This window comes from Phaseolus vulgaris, chromosome 3 (assembly GCF_051622355.1).
Source record: "Phaseolus vulgaris cultivar YP4 chromosome 3, ASM5162235v1, whole genome shotgun sequence".
Lineage (NCBI taxonomy): Eukaryota > Viridiplantae > Streptophyta > Magnoliopsida > Fabales > Fabaceae > Phaseolus > Phaseolus vulgaris.
In genome coordinates, this window is record NC_143500.1 from 38,343,968 (window position 1) to 38,362,323 (window position 18,356).

At 36.0% G+C, this 18,356-nt stretch overlaps 1 protein-coding gene across 9 annotated transcripts in view; it reads right to left on the bottom strand.

Annotated features, from left to right (window-relative positions):
* Positions 1-2,542: 2,542 nt before the first annotated feature.
* Positions 2,543-18,356, bottom strand: part of SCA3 (DNA/RNA polymerases superfamily protein) — a 46,888-nt gene continuing 31,074 nt past the window's right edge. For 5 of the 9 annotated variants that reach the window (XR_016519806.1, XM_068608052.2, XM_090300825.1 and 2 more), the window contains 6 exons: positions 14,768-14,842; positions 14,541-14,630; positions 13,705-13,752; positions 13,486-13,600; positions 3,378-3,481; positions 2,543-3,189 (listed from right to left, as the gene is read on the bottom strand). Coding sequence is in view for 5 of the 9 variants with exons in the window: in XM_068608052.2 (XP_068464153.1) it covers positions 3,079-3,189; positions 3,378-3,481; positions 13,486-13,600; positions 13,705-13,752; positions 14,541-14,630; positions 14,768-14,842 (543 nt within the window). In the remaining 4 variants the exon portion in view is untranslated. Of the gene's footprint in view, positions 3,190-3,377; positions 3,482-13,220; positions 13,376-13,485; positions 13,601-13,704; positions 13,753-14,540; positions 14,631-14,767; positions 14,843-18,356 lie in introns of those variants that run through there. The other 4 variants (XR_011080514.2, XR_016519808.1, XM_068608053.2 and 1 more) reach the window with 3 other exon arrangements.

The window sequence follows — 18,356 nt, forward strand, 5'->3', positions numbered from 1 at the left end:
TTCTCTTTGTCCTGCTAATGTTAACAAAACAATCAGTTCAGCTGGTGAGAAGAAAGCGTGTCAGTGGAAACATTCTTTACTCTTAATTATTTCTCCGGCTAAGGTAAAAAATTGTCATCAAATACCATCTAAAATGAGATTTGTGAACATATTGCAAGATTTATGTGGCTTAATTCAATTTACTACTAACTACTTAGGATGTGAAAAAAAGGCAATATTGTTAATTCAAATCAAAATTTTGATCTTTTCTGATTTATAAATATACTTTATACATATAAGATGCTAAATCCATCACTTAGTTAAATAGATTTTTTTTGTTTATAAGGACAATAAAGGATATAATATAATATAAGTTACCATGCAAACTACATAAAATTTACACAATAGACTAACCGAAGTTGGTTTAGTTGACTGAACATTTAAAGTATATATGACAAGTTATTGTACTTACATGATCTGATTAGATAGTTTAGCTGTTACTGCTATTAACGTGAAAGTATATAGAATAGAGAAGACTTTTCAGCGGGTAAGGAAAAAAAGTGTAGACATATATTTGGTTTTGCAGATGTCTGCACTAGCAAATGTGTCAGCTCAGTAGATAATGCAGCCTAGATGCACTCTTTAATACTTTTGCCCAAAGAACCAATGTTTCGTTCATTATCAACCATATTAGTTGGTTTAAGATGCTGGAGTGTGAAACTTGTGTTAAGTTGACAATATTGGCATAATTTGTTGCTTTTTTTGTTAGTTTGATAATAAATTGAGCTATCATGGAACATGACAAATGGACTGTTTTTTCTTGCACACTCCTATTTGCAAAAAAGTAATCTCTACTAATTTTGGAATAGTTAATTTAAAACATGCTTTTTATTCCAAATAAGATACACTAGAACCCATGGCATATGATAGAGGGATATGAGTTTTCGTGAATTTCGAACCCGATTATCAACATGATCAGCACCTTTAAATAATGATAAAATCATCCAAGAAAAATCAAATTACAAATTCCCAAAAGCTACAATAATGCTGAAAGCCCAAAAGAGCCCTAAAGCAAAGGATTTCCATATGGACAAGATCAAAACAATGATACATCTCCATTGTGAAATCATTGTGACAAATCCACGCAACAGCTTGACAAATCATATGAAATATACACTGCTAGTTTCATGTCTTATACCTACAATACAACACTAATTAAAAAGGACCAAAAAATATATGCAATCACTCCAATACTCCAGACATCAGACTATGTATTATAAGCTCTATGTAGAACTTCTGGAGCCACATAGCATGCACTGCCAACAATATCATTAAGTTTTTTATCTGTAAAGGACAATGAAAAGTGAAGAAATAAAGCAACTCCAAGATAATAAATAACACAAAACATATTTAAAAGGAATAAAAATATACCCAGTTTAACAAAATCTGACAACCCAAAGTCTATGTATGGCCCATATGCCAAATTAAGTTTTCGTTTTCGTCATTGGATGTGAGCAAGAAGTTCTGATCCAAAAATTAGTCATCTTCAAAGCACGTGCTTGGTAAGAATTATAAGACAAGCCCCATATGGCAAATTATTCAAAATCTCAAGCATTTATCACTGAGAAAAACAATTTCTTTCCCTAATATTGCATCAGAGAACCATCTAACTACAAGTATTAAGAATTGCTTCAAACATTTACAATTTATAACACAGGCCAAAAATAAGCAATGAAAGATTAAGAATACACAGCGCAGTAGGAAGCTAATGAAAAAAATGAAATGTACCATGTGCATTCAGCACTGTTCAATCCAGATTACTACATCATTGAAAATTAAACAACTTATGAAATGTTCCTATCTGGAACATATTTCCAGACTACTTAATCAGTAATGGGTTTCTGGATAGCCCTATTCACAATCTTAAACCTACTTTTATTAATTTTGGATTGATGAATCCGGAGTATGTTTTCAGCTTTTGCAATCTGGATCCTATACTCACTCCATTTGGAATGTTCGTTGACTCTTCCGAGTCCAAAATGCTTCATGAGATACCAAAGCAAAAACTTACCTTTGATATGACAATGGATGTTGCAGGGTAACGGTGATGACACTGGCCAAATGAAACAACCGTTGACAATGGCGGAAAGGGTCTTGACGGAAGTGAAGAACTTATGGAGGTGTGGAGGAGCTGCTGCAGTATACAGATGAGAGGGAGTGGGGATAATTTTACTTAGGGTACTTTTGTCTTTCTACACCCTCATCGGGAGACATGGAAACCATACTGTGTAGGAAGAAAAGCCTAAATAGTTTGACTATCATATTTTTATTCACTTGATAGCTTAAGGACTTCAATTTTATCTCCACTTCCATACCATGTTCCTTTTTGAGTTTTAATTACTTCTAAGGAATATTGGTATTCAACTCAAACATGTGTCACAGTTTAAAAGCAAAAAGTTACTGCAAGACATTAGATAGGAAGATAAGATGATATGACCATAATTCTCTTTGCAGGCCATAGAAATGAAATTATATGTGATTCGTAGCATCAAGCGGATAGACATAACAAGGATGAACTTTGCTATCTATTTCAAATTTTCTTGACATAATTTAAATATATAATTGAAGTTAATGAAATGAATAGCTCTATGTACAAGTTACAAAAATGACTGATTCTATGCCTAACGATCTATCTTTCAATCTTATATGTAATACAGATATTCATACATTATAGTACATGTAAACAGAAAGAAAATGGTTACATTATCAAAATCAGCCAAGGTCTTCAGCTCCGCATTGTGCTTAAGCCTTTCTACAAACTCAGTTTGAGTGGAGGAAATCGCCAACATTAGATATGTAAAGAATGATCAGAGCTTCTTTCCTCTTAAAGCAGCCAAACAAGTATTGTTTTGAGCATCCTAGTAACAGAAGAATTCTTTCCAGGCCTTTCCCAAAATCAACTTGGGGTCTTACTTTGAACAACTTCTGAGGGAAGATGAAGTATTGTCTCAGAAGCAGAAGATTCTGAACTATTTTGCCTCAAAAGTGAAGGTAACAACACTTCATGGAATCTTGTAATAGCTTCCTTTGAAGGAATGTTCAGTTGAAGAAGTATGGAGACTCGAGAACCTTCCGCAAGTCAAAATCACCTCTCTCTGGCACAGGAGGGAAAGCTAATCCCGGGTATGATGTCTCAAAATCTTCCAGCAACTGTTTAACAGATAAAATAATGAGGTTTTCGTTCTCCCTATGTTGGTTTAAAAGGAAAAGGATTTGCATTAAGTAGGATGATGCTATCATGATGTTTGATATTTGATGATGAGAAACTAAGAAATAACTTTTCTCCATGTAGTCCTATAACATAAGCCAAAGTTTCCCATGATACCGCAAAACCTTACATTTTCAAGTATTGGCATGTTATAAAGCTCCACAAATTTTTCTCTAAGAATGTGACTCATTTTCTCCGCGTCACATGCATGTGTCCAAAACGAGTCATGAACCCCTGCATACACATTTATTTCACAAAATTTAAGCACCAAAACATAAAAAAGTATTTTTCTTTAATAGATTTGCTTTTCCACCAAATTTTCTCAGAAATGGAGTATATAAAGTGAAAGTTGGACGTAAATATATTAACTGAACCAGATAATTAGATTACGGATTTAACTACAGTGGTTACTAAAATAAATGTGCCTTGAGAACTATCATCACAACCTCACTTGAATTTGGATGTGATAAAAAATTGGCAAGTTAATTTTCAGCTGTATATTTTATATACATATATGTGTGTGAAAAAGGGAAGAATACATTACAAGGACAAGTTATATCCTAGAACACTGAACCTAAGGCTAGGTACATACACCCAAAAAAGCAGCTTAATGAAAGTTGTAGAATACAATAATAATAATTTTAACACTTCCTCGAGCATATAAATTGCATGCACTGGCTTGGAAACGCATAAAATTAATTCTAGATCCTCTCAAGGGCTTAGTGAGAATGTCAGCAAGTCAGAGCTAATAAATCCCTTACGGAGTTCCTTGAACAACAACTTCTCCCTAATAAAATTGTTGCATAATCAGGAAAATTATGTTATAATTAAGTGCAGATTCCATTTTATATTTATTAGGACATATTTGTTAGTGATTTGATTTGATTTGATTTGTACAGCTTCAAACACCCAATATTTCTAGCTTTCATTACCTATTATTTCTTTCCTTAATTAGATTGTAAAACAGTTTATAAATAGAGACTATTTGTAAAATATTTTAGAAATATATTTCATCTATTTCTTTCAACTTGGTATCAGAGCTCCTGATCTGAGAGACTCTGCTTCTGCAATTTTTTTTTTAGCAGCCTGCCTTCATTGCTGTAATTTTTTTTTTTGGACAGCCTTAATTGCTGCAACTTTTTATTTTCCTTATCTTTTCACCATTGACCACCACCACCACCTTGCACCATTGACCGTTACTGCCACCACCATTGATCGCCGACCACCACCACCGACCGCCGCTGATGCCGCTCGCCGGAACTGCCACCACTCACCGGAAACTGCTACCGGCCGCCGGAAACCACCACCGGAAAATTTTCCCGGCGATTTTTTTTATGAACAAGATCAAATTTTGCCAATATGAAAAACTCAGGTTTTGAGCTCTCATGGACTCTCCTAGTAAGCCATCTAGCTATTGTTCCTTCACTATGAGTGGTAAGAGTTCTAGTTTTTTATCCTTTAATGTTTCTAGTACTGAAAATATCTGGATTATAGACTCTGGTGCCATTGATCATATGACACCTCATTCCTCTTCTTTTTCATCCTACATTGCTTTATCTGGTAACTCATATATTACTGTTGCTAATGGTTCCACTACCCCCGTTAATGGTCGTGGTAACATTCACCTGCAACCTTCATTTCCTTTAAAAAATGTGCTTCATGTTCCCAAACTATCCAATAACCTCTTGTCTATTCAAAAGATTACCCAAGATTTAAATTGTGCGGTGGTATTTTTCCCTTCCCATTGTGTTTTTTAGGATCTTGCCACGGGGAAAACTATTGGAATTTCTAAAGAGCAGGATGGGTTATATTATTTACATCATGAAGAAAATAAAAAGTGTGCTAGACTACAGGCACACACTTGTAATCTTCAGCAAGGTCGTGAATCTTGGTCATCCTCTCAGATATGGCTTCAACACAGACGTCTTGGTCATCCTCCATTTAGTACCCTAAACTCCTTATTTCTTGTTTTATTTACAAAAGTGTCTGCTAAGTCATTTCATTGTGATGTTTGTCAGTTTGCTAAACACCATCGGACAACTTTTCCTCCCAATGGTAATAAAAGTTCTAAACCTTTTGATCTTATTCATCCAGATGTATGGGGACCTTCATCTATTCCTAATATCTCGGGTGCAAAATGGTTTGTTTCATTTATTGATGATTATTGTACTCGGGTTACCTGGATATTCCTCATGAAAGATAAGTCTGAAGTTTTTCATCTATTTGTAACGTTTTACAGAATGATTTAAACACAATTTGAAAGTCCAATTAAGAGTTTGCGGTCTGATAATGGAAGAGAATATGTGAACCAAAACCTTTCCAAGTTCCTTCAGGAAAATGGAGTTGTTCATGAATTAACCTGTGTGGACACTCTTCAACAAAATGGGGTTGCTGAAAGAAAAAATCGTCATCTCCTTGAGGTTACTCGAGCTTTACTTTTCCAAACATCTGTTCCTAGATCTTACTGGGGAAGCAGTCCTGACTGCCACTTATTTGATTAATAGATTACCCTCTCGGGTTCTAGAGGGTGTTACTCCTATTCACCTTATGACCACATTCTATCCTTCTATTCCCATGTTGACTAGTCTTCAGAATCGTGTCTTTGGTTGTCCTGCTTTTGTCCATGTTCATAGTCCTTATCGAGGTAAGTTAGATCCTCGCGCCATCAAATGTGTCTTCATTGGTTATGCCCCCAACAAAAAGGGGTACAAATGTTATCACCCTCAGAGTCGTAAAGTCTATGTTTCCAAGGATGTCACCTTTCATGAAACAGAGTCTTTCTTTCCTAGTTCTCAGTTTCAGGGGGGGAGTATTCAAGAAGATGAGAATCTTGAGTTGCCACCTTTTTCTTGCAGAATTTCATTCTTAGGGAGGATGACAAAGACCTTGCACCAACATCATTACCAGAGAAGAATAATGAAGACAAATATTTTGGAAAACAATATCAGCGAAGGCAACAAGAACCTGTCCTGGTCGAACAACAACTTCAATTGTCCGAACCGGAGGTAAGATCTCATACCTGTGAGACTCTTGAGGACACTTTAAATATTGCTTTTGAACTTAACCTAAATGATTTACCTATTGCCTTGAGAAAAGAAAAAAGATCTTGTGCCAAATATCCTATATCCCAATTTGTGTCTACAGAAAAACTTTCTATGCAGTACCAAAGTTTTCTTTCAGCAATTGATTCTATCAGAATCCCTACATCGGTACATGAAGCCTTAAAAGATGAGAACTGGATTCAAGCCATGAATGAAGAAATGAGCGTGTTAGAAAGGAATGAGATTTGGGAGATTGTAGAGAGACCAAAAGATAAGAAAGCAGTGGGTTGTAGGTGGATATACACAGTTAAGTATAAGTCTTAAACAATCACCTCATGCTTGGTTTGGAAGGTTTACTCAAGTTATGGTATCTTTGGGGTACTGACAAAGCCAAGGTGACCATACTCTGTTTATAAAACATTCTCAGAATGGTAAACTCACTCTACTTTTGGTCTATGTAGATGATATGATTATTACAAGTGATGATGAGATTGAAAAACAAAATTTGAGGGAGAGACTAGCTGCTCAATTTGAAATGAAGGATCTTGGGAAGCTGAAGTACTTCCTTGGGATAGAGGTTGCTTACTCGAGACAGGGTATCTTTATTTCTCAAAGGAAATACATCCTTGACAAAGAGACTGGTAAGTTGGGTTGTAAGACCACTGGAGTGCCAATAAAGCAAAATCATAGGATTGGGAATGATGAGGAAAACCCAAAAGTGGAAAAGACACAATATCAAAGACTTGTGGGTAAACTCATTTATCTATCACACACTAGGCCAGACATAGCCTATGCAGTTAGTTAGTGTGGTTAGCCAATTTATGCATGATCCAAGAGAAAGACACTTGCAGGCAGTAGATAGAATTATTCAATACTTAAAAGCCTCTCCAGGAAAAGGATTTCTATTCAGAAAAGGGGGAAAACTTATCCATGAAAGTGTATACTCGATTGTTGATAGGAGATCCACCACAGGCTACTGCATGTTCTTGGGTGGAAATCTGGTGACATGGAGGAGCAAGAAGCAAAATGTAGTTGCAAGATCAAGTGCAGAGGCAGAATTTAGAGCCATGGCTCAAGGGGTGTGTGAACTCTTATGGATGAAGATCATACTTGATGACCTAAAAATAAAATATGAAGCTCCTATGGGCTTGGCGTGTGATAATAAGTCCGCTATCAGTATTGCACACAATCCGGTTCAACATGATCGAACAAAACACATAGAGATAGACCGACACTTTATTAAAGAGAAGTTGGATGATGGTCTTATAGCCACTGAGTACATCCCTTCAAGACTCCAATTGGTAGATATGTTTACTAAGGGACTTCCCACAAAACAATTCGAAGATCTTACTTGCAAGTTGGGAATGATAGATATACATTCACCAACTTGAGAGGGAGTGTTGCATAATCAACAAAATTATGTCATAATTAAGTGCAGATTCCATTTTATATTTATTAGGACAGATTTGTTAGTGATTTTATTTTATTTGATTTGTACAACTTTAAACACCCATTGTTTCTGGCTTTCATTACCTATTATTTATTTCCTTAATTAGATTGTAAAACAGTCTATAAATAGAGATTGTAATCACATTTGTAAAATATCTTAGAAATATATTTCATCTATTTCTTTCAACTAAAATGACATTCAATCTCTATGTATTAGGATGAAACATAGGATTAGAAGCAATATGGAAGACGGCTAGATTATCATAATACAACTTCATTTGCTCAACTGCTCAACTTCACAAAATTTTAACTCTTAAAAGGAGTTGTTTAATCCACACAAGTGCACAAGTGGCCAAAGTCATAGATCTATATTCAACTTCTGCACTAGATTGGGCAACACCATTTTGTTTCTTGTTCTTTCAGAAGACAATATTTCCTCCAATGAATACACCATATCAAGCGCTAGATCATGTGAAAATGTGACAATCAACCCAATCTGCATCACAATACCTTATAATTTGAGTATTTCCTTTGTCCTTGTACAACAATCCTTGTCCTAGAACCTTTTTTGATATATATGAGAATGTAGATTACAATATTCCAATGATTAACATGGTAGTCAAAATCGCGAATTGCATCGTAAGATCGCACGATTTTACGATGTATACTCATGGTGCCGATCTGCGATCACCAGAATAATACGATTTCTGCAGATCGCGTGGGATCGGCGTTATAAATCGCAACTCGCGTGGAATCGTCGAGTTTCACGATACTGGAAATCGCCACAGGCAGCGCTTCTAACATCACCGTTGCAGCGACGCGGTAGCGTTTACAGTGTCGCGACATGACGGCGTGCAGCACGGTGGCTGTGGTGTGGCAGCAGCAGCAGATGGAATAGATTAAGATTAGGGTTTCTGTTTAAGATGGAGGTAGCAGCATATGGGCTCAATGAAATAAAAAGGCCAAATAACTAAAAAGAATCCACTTACCGTGAAAGAAATCAGTTACTGCACAGTAAAATTTTTAATTTTTTACTCCAAAACGTTACAACTTCAACAAAATTAATTTTAATCAATTATTTTAAGCCATGCAAACAGACTCCCGCTCTTCTCTCCCATTCCCTTTCAACAACTTCTCCATTGCATAACCAAGTGCAAATTTTTTTTCCTATTTTTTTCTCACTCCTCTCCCCTTCGCTTTCAAGTTCCCAACTGCAGTCCCGCTCTCCTTTGTTTTTTTTTTTTTTTTTCTGTATAATCAAGTCCAGATTTTTTTCTCTGTTTTTCTCACTGCAACCAAGTGCAGTTTTTTTTTTTTTTTTTTTTTTTTTTTTTTTTTTCCACTGCAACCCAAACTGCAGTCCCAAATTCCCATCATTACAATGACTTCTATACCCGTGACAGTGACTCCCAAAAATGCTCCAGGAAATAGGAGTGATGTTGCTTGGAAGCATTGTATCTCAGTTGCTGGGGATATTAGACAACTTCAATGCAAATATTGTCAAAAGGTATTAACCGGGGGAGTTTATCGATTGAAGCATCACTTGGCCAGTACTCAAAAGGATGTTGGAGCATGCGAGGATGCTCCTGATGAAGTTAAAAAGGAGATGTGGGAAATTGTTGTTGGTTTGCAACAAAAATTAAATAAGAAATCAAGTTTTACTTTGAATGATGAGGAAATCGCAAAAGCTAGTGAGAAAAGAAAAAACAGTGAGGAAGAGTTCACTCAATCCAGCAACCGTCCCCGTGGCAGAAATATTTTTAAGAATAGGCAAACTACCATCAACAACATGTTTAAGAAAGGTCTTAGAGAGGAGGCATGTCAAGCAATTGCTAGGTTCTTTTATAACAATGTTATACCTTTCAATGTGGCAAAGAGTGAAGAATTCACTACTATCATGACATTAGAGTCAAATATTTGAAGGAGGAAGTTACAAATACATCACTTGCTCTAGTCACATAGGGATGAATGGAAGAAAATGGGATGTACGATTATGACTGATGGTTGGACTGATAAGAAAAGAAAGACAATAATAAACTTCTTGGTGAACAGCCCAAAGGGAACTGTATTCCTAAAATCCATAGATGCATCTGCTATATCTAAAACAGCTGAGAAAGTTTTTGAGATGATGGACGACATTGTTGAAGAGGTGGGGGAAGACAATGTCATTCAAGTTGTCACTGATAATGCAACAAACTACAAAGCTGCTGGTCAAATGTTGATGACAAAGAGAAAAAAGTTATTTTGGACACCTTGTGCTGCACATGGTGTCAAAAAAAGGTATTTTATGTATTTGTTTGTTGAGATGGTGATTTTGAAATTCAAAACAAAAAACTAACTCAATGTAATATATTTTGGTTAGCTATTTGCCTTTGTGGAACATCATTGATGAAAGGTGGGACAAACAACTTCATAGGCCTTTGCATGCTGCAGGCTATTTTCTTAACCCTCAAATGCATTATCGTCCTGGATTTAAAGCAGATTTGGAGGTGAAGCGTGGTCTAATGGAATGCATAACTAGGATGGTGGAGGATGAGGATGAACAAACTCTCATTGATGTTCAAATTGATGATTTCAAAAAACGAGCAAAATTTTTTGGTTGTCCCATGGCTACTAGGTCAATCAATTTAAAGACTCCCGCAGATTGGTGGGAGTGTTATGGTGAGTATCCAGAACTCCAAAAGTTTGCCATTCATGTATTGAGCTTGACATGTAGCTCTTCCGGATGTGAGCGTAACTGGAGTTCCTTTGAGATGGTAAGTTAACTTCAAATATATCTCTAGAATATAATTAGTAGTCTACTACTGATCCACTAATTACTTATAATATTTGTCTTTGCATTTGTTTAGGTCCACACAAAGAGAAGAAATAGGCGAAAGCAAAGCACAATGAATGATGTTGTTTTTGTTATGGCAAATTCAAAATTAGCTAAGAAGAAGCAAACAAGAAAACCAACTCAAATTAATATTGATGATTGTTCATCCGATGACGAGTGGATTATGGAAGATGAGCATGAGCATAATGAAACATTTGATTTGGATGAAAACTTGGTTCCTATTGAAGTAGAGGAGGGTGAATCTTTACATAGTCATCACTTAGACATGACTGATTTGAATGACGAAGGAGATGGAAATCATGAAGTTGAATATGAATTTAACTTACAAGATTATTTGGTTTAGATAGATTATTATTTTCTCAATGTTTTGTAACAAGTAAATGGTTACTCTTATGATAGGATGTGTTGCTTACACCTAATTATGTACTCTTTTATATATTATGAGGTTCAATTATGAGTTCTATAAAATATGTAGGATCTTACGATCCGTGTTACGATCTTATGTTTTACGATTTATGTTTATCTTTCCGATCCTAAGTAAGATCTCGATTTTGACTACCTTGGATTAATGTGAGGGTCCAACATGAATTGGCTAACAACTCCAATTGACTGCATAAGAAATATCAGATCTTGTAATATTGAGATAAATAAGTTTTCCCACCAGCCTCCTCCTATATCTTTCTGGATCTGAAAAAGTTTCACCTTGGTCCACCCAATCTCCTTTAGTTGAGAGATCCTTGTGGCATCATTCCCTACAAATACCATATCATCAACATAGGCCATTAGATAAACACACTTCCTAAAAGAAGTATGCAATAGAAAACTAAATGATTTGTCTCACTTTGTTTCAATCCAAAAGCTTACATAGTATGATTGACTTTACCAAACCAAGCTCAAGATGATTGCTTCAGATTGTTGGAGATCCCACATCGAATAGAGATTAAGATATTTCATAGTATATATGTGGGTGCAAACCTTACCTTATAAGCCGGTTTTATGAGGTTGATTTAGGCATAAAGTCCACTTCTTAATATGGTATTAGAGCCATTTCGAGCCTATTCTAGAGATTGTTTGTTGGGCTTATCAGGCCACCCGCTATGAGGTTGAGTTAGGCTTAAAGTCCACTTCTTAATACAGATCATAAAGAGTGGAGTTTACACACTAGACTAGACTCTCCTTAAGCAACAAATCCAAGAGGGTGCTCCATGTAAATTTCCTCAAGATCACCATGAAAAATGCATTTTTAATGTTATGTTGGTCAATGATGGCCAATGGTGAATAGCAAACATAGCAAGGAAAAGCCTAATTGTGGTGATATTGACCACGAGAGAAGAAGTACAAAAGTAGTCAAATGCAAAAAATTGTATATAACCTATGGCCACCAACCGAACTTTAAGGCAATCAACTTCACCACTAGACCCAAATTTAACAATATAGGCCCATCTACAGCCAAATCTCTTCTTTCCAAAGAGAAGAGGAACAAGCTACCACATGTCATTGCTTTCAAGAACCAACATTTCATCAGTCATGGCTTGTCACTATCCAGGATGGTCAAGTGTCTCATGAATAGTTTTAGGAATGACGGTGACATACAAAGAAGAAACAAAAGAATAAGATGGACGCAAACAATGATAACTCAAAAAATTATAAATAGTTATGCATTATGAGTAGACAAAATACTTTTTCTTAGAGTAATAGGCCACTTTGAAGTTGTGTTATATGAAAGAGTTGATGAAGAAGGATCCATGACATGGGAAACTATTAGAGGAAGATTTGAATCATGAGAGACTTCAGGAAGAATGGGAGGAGCTTTTTGTGCCTTGTGTTGGTATGTAAGGAGTTTTTCCAGTCACTGTGGCAATAGGAGTAGCAAGAAAGGAAGGAGTAGAAATAGTGGAAGCCATTCTAGAGATAAAAAGCCACAAACAAATTTGAGAGAAGGAAAAAATCCTATGTTGTGAGGAAAGAGCATTGACCAACTCGAAGTCGTACAACTAGGAAGACAAGGGCAGAATCATGCTTAGAAGATGTTGATGACATCAGGGAGGCAACACGTGTGGGACACACACTTGGTGAATGGGGTCGGAGATTGGTGCATGCCAGCATGTTGTGAAGCTCTTGGTCACATGACCCTCGAGTTGGGTCATGCTCCTCAAGGCACACCTAACCCTAATTTCGTAAAAACAAAACGGCGATGAACAGTCGCCGAAGAGAGAAGACAGTGGTGGTCTGATGACAAGGCTCTTGATACCAACTTGAATTTGGATGTGATAAAACGTCAGCGTGTTAATTCGAAGCTGATGTATATTATATATATATGTATGTATATATATGTATGTATATATGAAAAAAGGGAGGAGTACATTACAAGGAAAAGTTATATCTAATAACACTCGTTAGGCTAGATATGTACACCCAATAAAGCAGCTTTATGAAAACTGTACAGTAGCAATCATACTTTTAACAACATCCAACATGATATTGTAATAGACTTAACCAATGTAAATTGATCCAGAGCATTAGTTTAGGATGCATATAGTCATCCTTCTAAACTAAGCAAAATATTCAACTTTTGGATCAAAAGAAACTAAAGATGTAAAGCACTTGTGATAAACTTACACAATTTAAAAGTAAGTGACTCTAATTCAATTCCTACATCTTCCAGTTCCAGAAACAATTGCAGAAAATACCATAGCGTCTTAAATTGCCCACAAGCAAAGAGCTTGAGTGGCAATAGCATCAAACATGATTTTGACTCTTGTCAAAAACTCCTGACCCACTTCCTAGGTCTACACTGCCACCCTTGGAACAAGAAAAGATAAGTATTAAACTAGAATTGTATATTTTTGCAACTCTAGACGGAAATTTTCAATACGCTTTAGGATTTTGTTAGTGAAAGGAGATCTTAAAACCTGCAAAACTTAAACCAGCATCCCTACTGGCAAGAGCAGTCATCATCATGTGTGAACTGTCTAGTGAATGTATGAAGTTTGGGGGAAATGCAGATCTCTGTTTCTTGGCATCTACCTGGAATGCAAATAGTTTTAATTGAAAATATGTCGATAATATTTTTTTTTTGAAAATATCATAAGGAAAGATAAGCTGCAAAAAAGAGGACTGTGTACACTTACGGCATTACCCTCTCTTCTCAAGGCCAAAAATTGAAGAGATGTTCTGATCTGCAGTCAAGGGTGATTCATAACTGTCATGCCTCGAGATAGTAAAAAATTTCTTTGACTATTCTTTTGATTCAAATGTATAATTATTGGTCCTGTCTTGGGTTTTTACAACTTATTCTATGAAATATACAGTGCCTACAAATCTATATTGCTTATGTTAGTTATATTTTGTAAATGGGTTTGGGCCCTATTTTATGTATATATGTTCCTCAGCTGTTTTGACACACACAAGGGGTGGAGTCTTACAGTCACCATGATTAACTTATCATTACATATTCTGCAGGTAACTGACTGGTTTATTTCCATTGCATAGCCTAAAAGCCAGTTGTTCAGGTGTCTTGCAATTGATAGACTATTGGGTTAAATAAATCACCAAACATCTAAAAAGTTTTCACACTGCACTGATGAGTCACAGAAAACCAAGTAATACAAAATAAGTAATTCGTAGAGAATAACGGTTACAAATCTTAGTATGAAAACTGGTCAAGAAATGGTGAAACCCCAAAAATTAAAGCCATATGGTAGTAACATGTTAAAGAAAGATCTACAGTTCCACACTAATCTGTTAATACATCAATCCATTGCATAATGTAACATAAGCTACCCCTTTAAGTGGGCTTTTAACAAAATTCATTCTTTTATCCACCTAAGTGGATATCTTCCATTGTACATTTAGTATGATGGTTTTAACTTGTCACTGTTGAGTAAATTAATACCTATAACATAAAAGAAAGGGGGGGGGGGGGGGGGGGGGGGGGGGCACGAATCATTTGTATGTAAAAGCTTACCAGATGACGCTCAGTTTTACAGTATGGTTGTATAACTGGAAGACCAAGAGGAGTGGTCCAACTAACAGGAAGATTTTCAGAAGTAATCACCTATATAAAGTTTAAGGTCCCACCATTCAGGAATAGAAAGAAAGCTTGAAAGCATGCAGGCACACACATACACAACAGTGCCAAAACCAATTAGATTTTAGTATCATTTGAAGTTCAACATGGCTATGAGACCAAACCTTTGCACAATCACCAAGCCAGCCCATAATGACACGAGCAGCTCCAAAAATTTCTCCAAGGGCAGTTAATGTCACCTATAAAATGATGAGTATCAAAATATAAGACATTATATTGAAAGAAACTTTTATTGAATATTTCAATGAAATGATTACATTTGCGAAAACTGACTACTCTTTGTTACAGAAGACCTATAATAGCCTTTGAGAAGAGTTAGTTGTAACTAACTATACAGGTCAGTAGCAACTAAGCAAAAAGAACAAAACAGAAAAACTAAAAGATTCACTTAACCAAAAAAATACAAAGAGAGATATCTCAAACAACTAATAGAAAAATACAAAGAGAAATATCTCTAACAAGAGAATAGAGCAGATTTATTGTATAAGCATGTTTTGCATGTAGCTCCACGTGTATTTCCTCTCATATTACAGTTAGATTTAGGAAAACCAAACCCATCAAGAAATAAGCACTCAGATAGTACTAAATATACAATTCTCTGAAATAATCAACTTGATCAAAAAACTATACCTAGGTTTCGAATTGATCAGGTTTAAAAAATAATATTTTGTGTACTGTAAGCCATGATACATGAACACGGCTCTTCAATGGTGTGTCTTTGTGTTTGACACTGCTGAAATGTCAAATTTAAAAAAAGTTTTTTTGTGGTTTGGACACAACTCTCACATGGTCCAACACAACGTTAATGAGGACAGACATAGTGATTTTTTCAAAAGTTAGAAAGTCAGAAACTTATTGCGTAAGTTTGTGCTATATATTAGTATTGTATAATGTACACTTTCAGTTGATTGTTTTCAATCGAATGCTTTGCTGTTTGTTGCTTTCTGTTTTCCGTTTGGGCCATGTATGAGCCGTGTTCTGTTTGAACCATATATTGGTTTTCTTTTTCTGTTTTCAGACAGTAATGAATGATAATAATATCCAGTTTCAGTTTCTTATGTTTTCTCTATCTTTTACATACCAAATTCTATTATGGTATCTAGAGCCAGCGATTGATCCACAATGATCAATTCAAGCTCCCTCCCATCTCCTACCAAGTTTTTTCCACATTCTGCAGGGAAAAAACTTGATGATTCCAATTATTTTCTTTGGAAGCAACAGGTTGAACCTGTTATTAAGTCCCACAAACTTCACAAATTTGTTGTTAATCTTGTGATTCCTCCAAGATTTCTCTCTGAAGATGACCGTGCCTCATGGAATTATTAATGCAGCATATGAAGAATGGAAGTTCAAGACCAAATCTTGCTTTCTTGGCTTCAATCAACTTTGTCCAAGGTTATCTTATCATGGAATTATTAATGCAGCATATGAATGGGAAGTTCAAGACCAAATCTTGCTTTCTTGGCTTCAATCAACTTTGTCCAAGGCTATCTTATCGCCTGTTCTTAGAGTTGTTCATTCATATCAGGTTTGGGAACAGATCCATGACCATTTCTGTACTCAAACCAAAGCTCAAACAAGGTAGTTGCGCAATGATCTTCATGTCCAGTCCCTTGACAACAAGTCCATGCGGGAGTTCTTGGGACAAATCAAGTCTATTGCAGATGAGTTGGCTGCAATTGGTTGTCCTGACAAGCATAATGAGTACATGGATGCATTCTTGAAGGTCTTCCACAAGATTATGCCCCTATGACTTTTCTTATTGAAAGTGTTGGAGATCCCACATTAACTAGAAATGAGGACATTTCATTGTATATAAGTGGGTGCAAACCTCAACCCTATGAGTCGGTTTTATGGGATTGAGTTAGGCTTAAAGTCCACTTCGTAACATGGTATCAGAGCCATTTCGAGCATATCCTAGCAAGTATTTGTTGGGTTTATCAGGCCACCCGCTATCGGGCTATTATCGGACCACCCATAACATATATCTCCACGCACGAGTTGGTAGCCTCGGCGTGAGGGGTGTGTGTTGGAGATCCCACATCGACTAGAGATTAGAGCCTTTCATTGTATATAAGTGGGTGCAAACCTCACCCCATGAGCCGGTTTTATGGGGTTGAGTTAGGCTTAAAAAATGCTGCAGCTCCAAGGTTGCAAGATTGCACTAATATCTACCGTGGAAATTTTGACTGTTCCTCCACTGATCAGGGTGCTCGCAGGTGCGATGGTCTAGGCCGTGGTTGTAGATTTGCTAATTTTCAATGCCAAATTTGTCTTAAATATGGTCACAGTGCTAATATTTGCTTTTTACCGTGGAGATTCTTCTTATCAGCCACATAAATCTCTTGTTTTATATGACTCTACAACGAATCAGCCCCACCAATTTTCTGCTATGTAGTCCAACCATTCTTCCAAATCTAATAGCTGGACTTATCCTACCACTGAACATGTTCTTTCAAGACCCGTTGGTGATGTGCCCGGTGCAATGATAGCAAATTCTTTTGCCCAAGAACCTGACAACTCTAGTTGGATACCTGATTCTGGGGCATCTTTTCATGTTACTGGAAATTCTCAAAACATTCAGCAACTTAATCATTTTGAAGGCCTAGACCAGATTTACATTGACAATGATGAATGTTTGAAAGTTCTTGGATCTGGTTCTTCTTGTTAAGGAAGTCTATTAATCCTAATCTTTCTCTCTACTTACACAATTTACTGCATGTTCCTTCAATTACTAAAAATCATCTTAGTGTTAGCAAATTTGCTCTAGATAATAATATCTATTTTGAGTTCTCATTTCTGTACTGTTAAATCTCTGGTCACCAATAAAATCCTTTTTCGGGGCATTGTTGGATCTGATGGTTTATATTCTTTCCTTGACCTTAAGATTCAAGGTTGTACTGCTCCTGTCATGTCATAGATTACTCGGTTTTATCCTACAACTGGATCAACTGACAATTCAAAGTTTGCTGTTGCTAATTCCTCTTAATCCAATAATTTGTCGCTTGCTAGATTAGGTCACCCAAATGTTAATGTGTTGAGACTTGTTTTGACTCAGTGTAACATACATTTTTCTAATAAAATAGGTGATTTTTGTTCATCATGTGTTGGAAAACCTCACAGATTACCCTCTTCTTTATTTGAAACTCTTTATAGTTCTCCTTTTGATATGGTCATTAGCAATATTTGGGGTCCTGCACATGTTCCATCTACTGATGGTTACGTATACTATGTGTATTTTGTTGATGCCATTTATTAGAATAAAAGAAAAGACTAGGATAAATCACTTGTGGATATTGAACACATAGGGTTGTGTTTATATAGAGAAAGAAACATATGAGCTAAGCCCATTACATAAATAGAAATATCTAACAATATCTATAATATCTCATAATATCTAACACTCCCCTCAAGCTGGTGCATATAAATCATATGTACCCAGCTTGTAACAAATGTAATCAATCCTAGGCCCTCGTAAGAGTTTAGTAAAAATATTTGTTAATTGAACATTTGAATTAACAAACTCATTCTTGATATCTTCCGATACAACCTTTTCTCAAATGAAATGACAATCAATCTCAATATGTTTGGTCCTTTCATGAAAAACTGAATTTGAGCTAATATGAAGAGAAACCTGATTATCACATATAAATGTCATTTGAGTGACCTCTCCAAATTGCAATTGCAATTCTT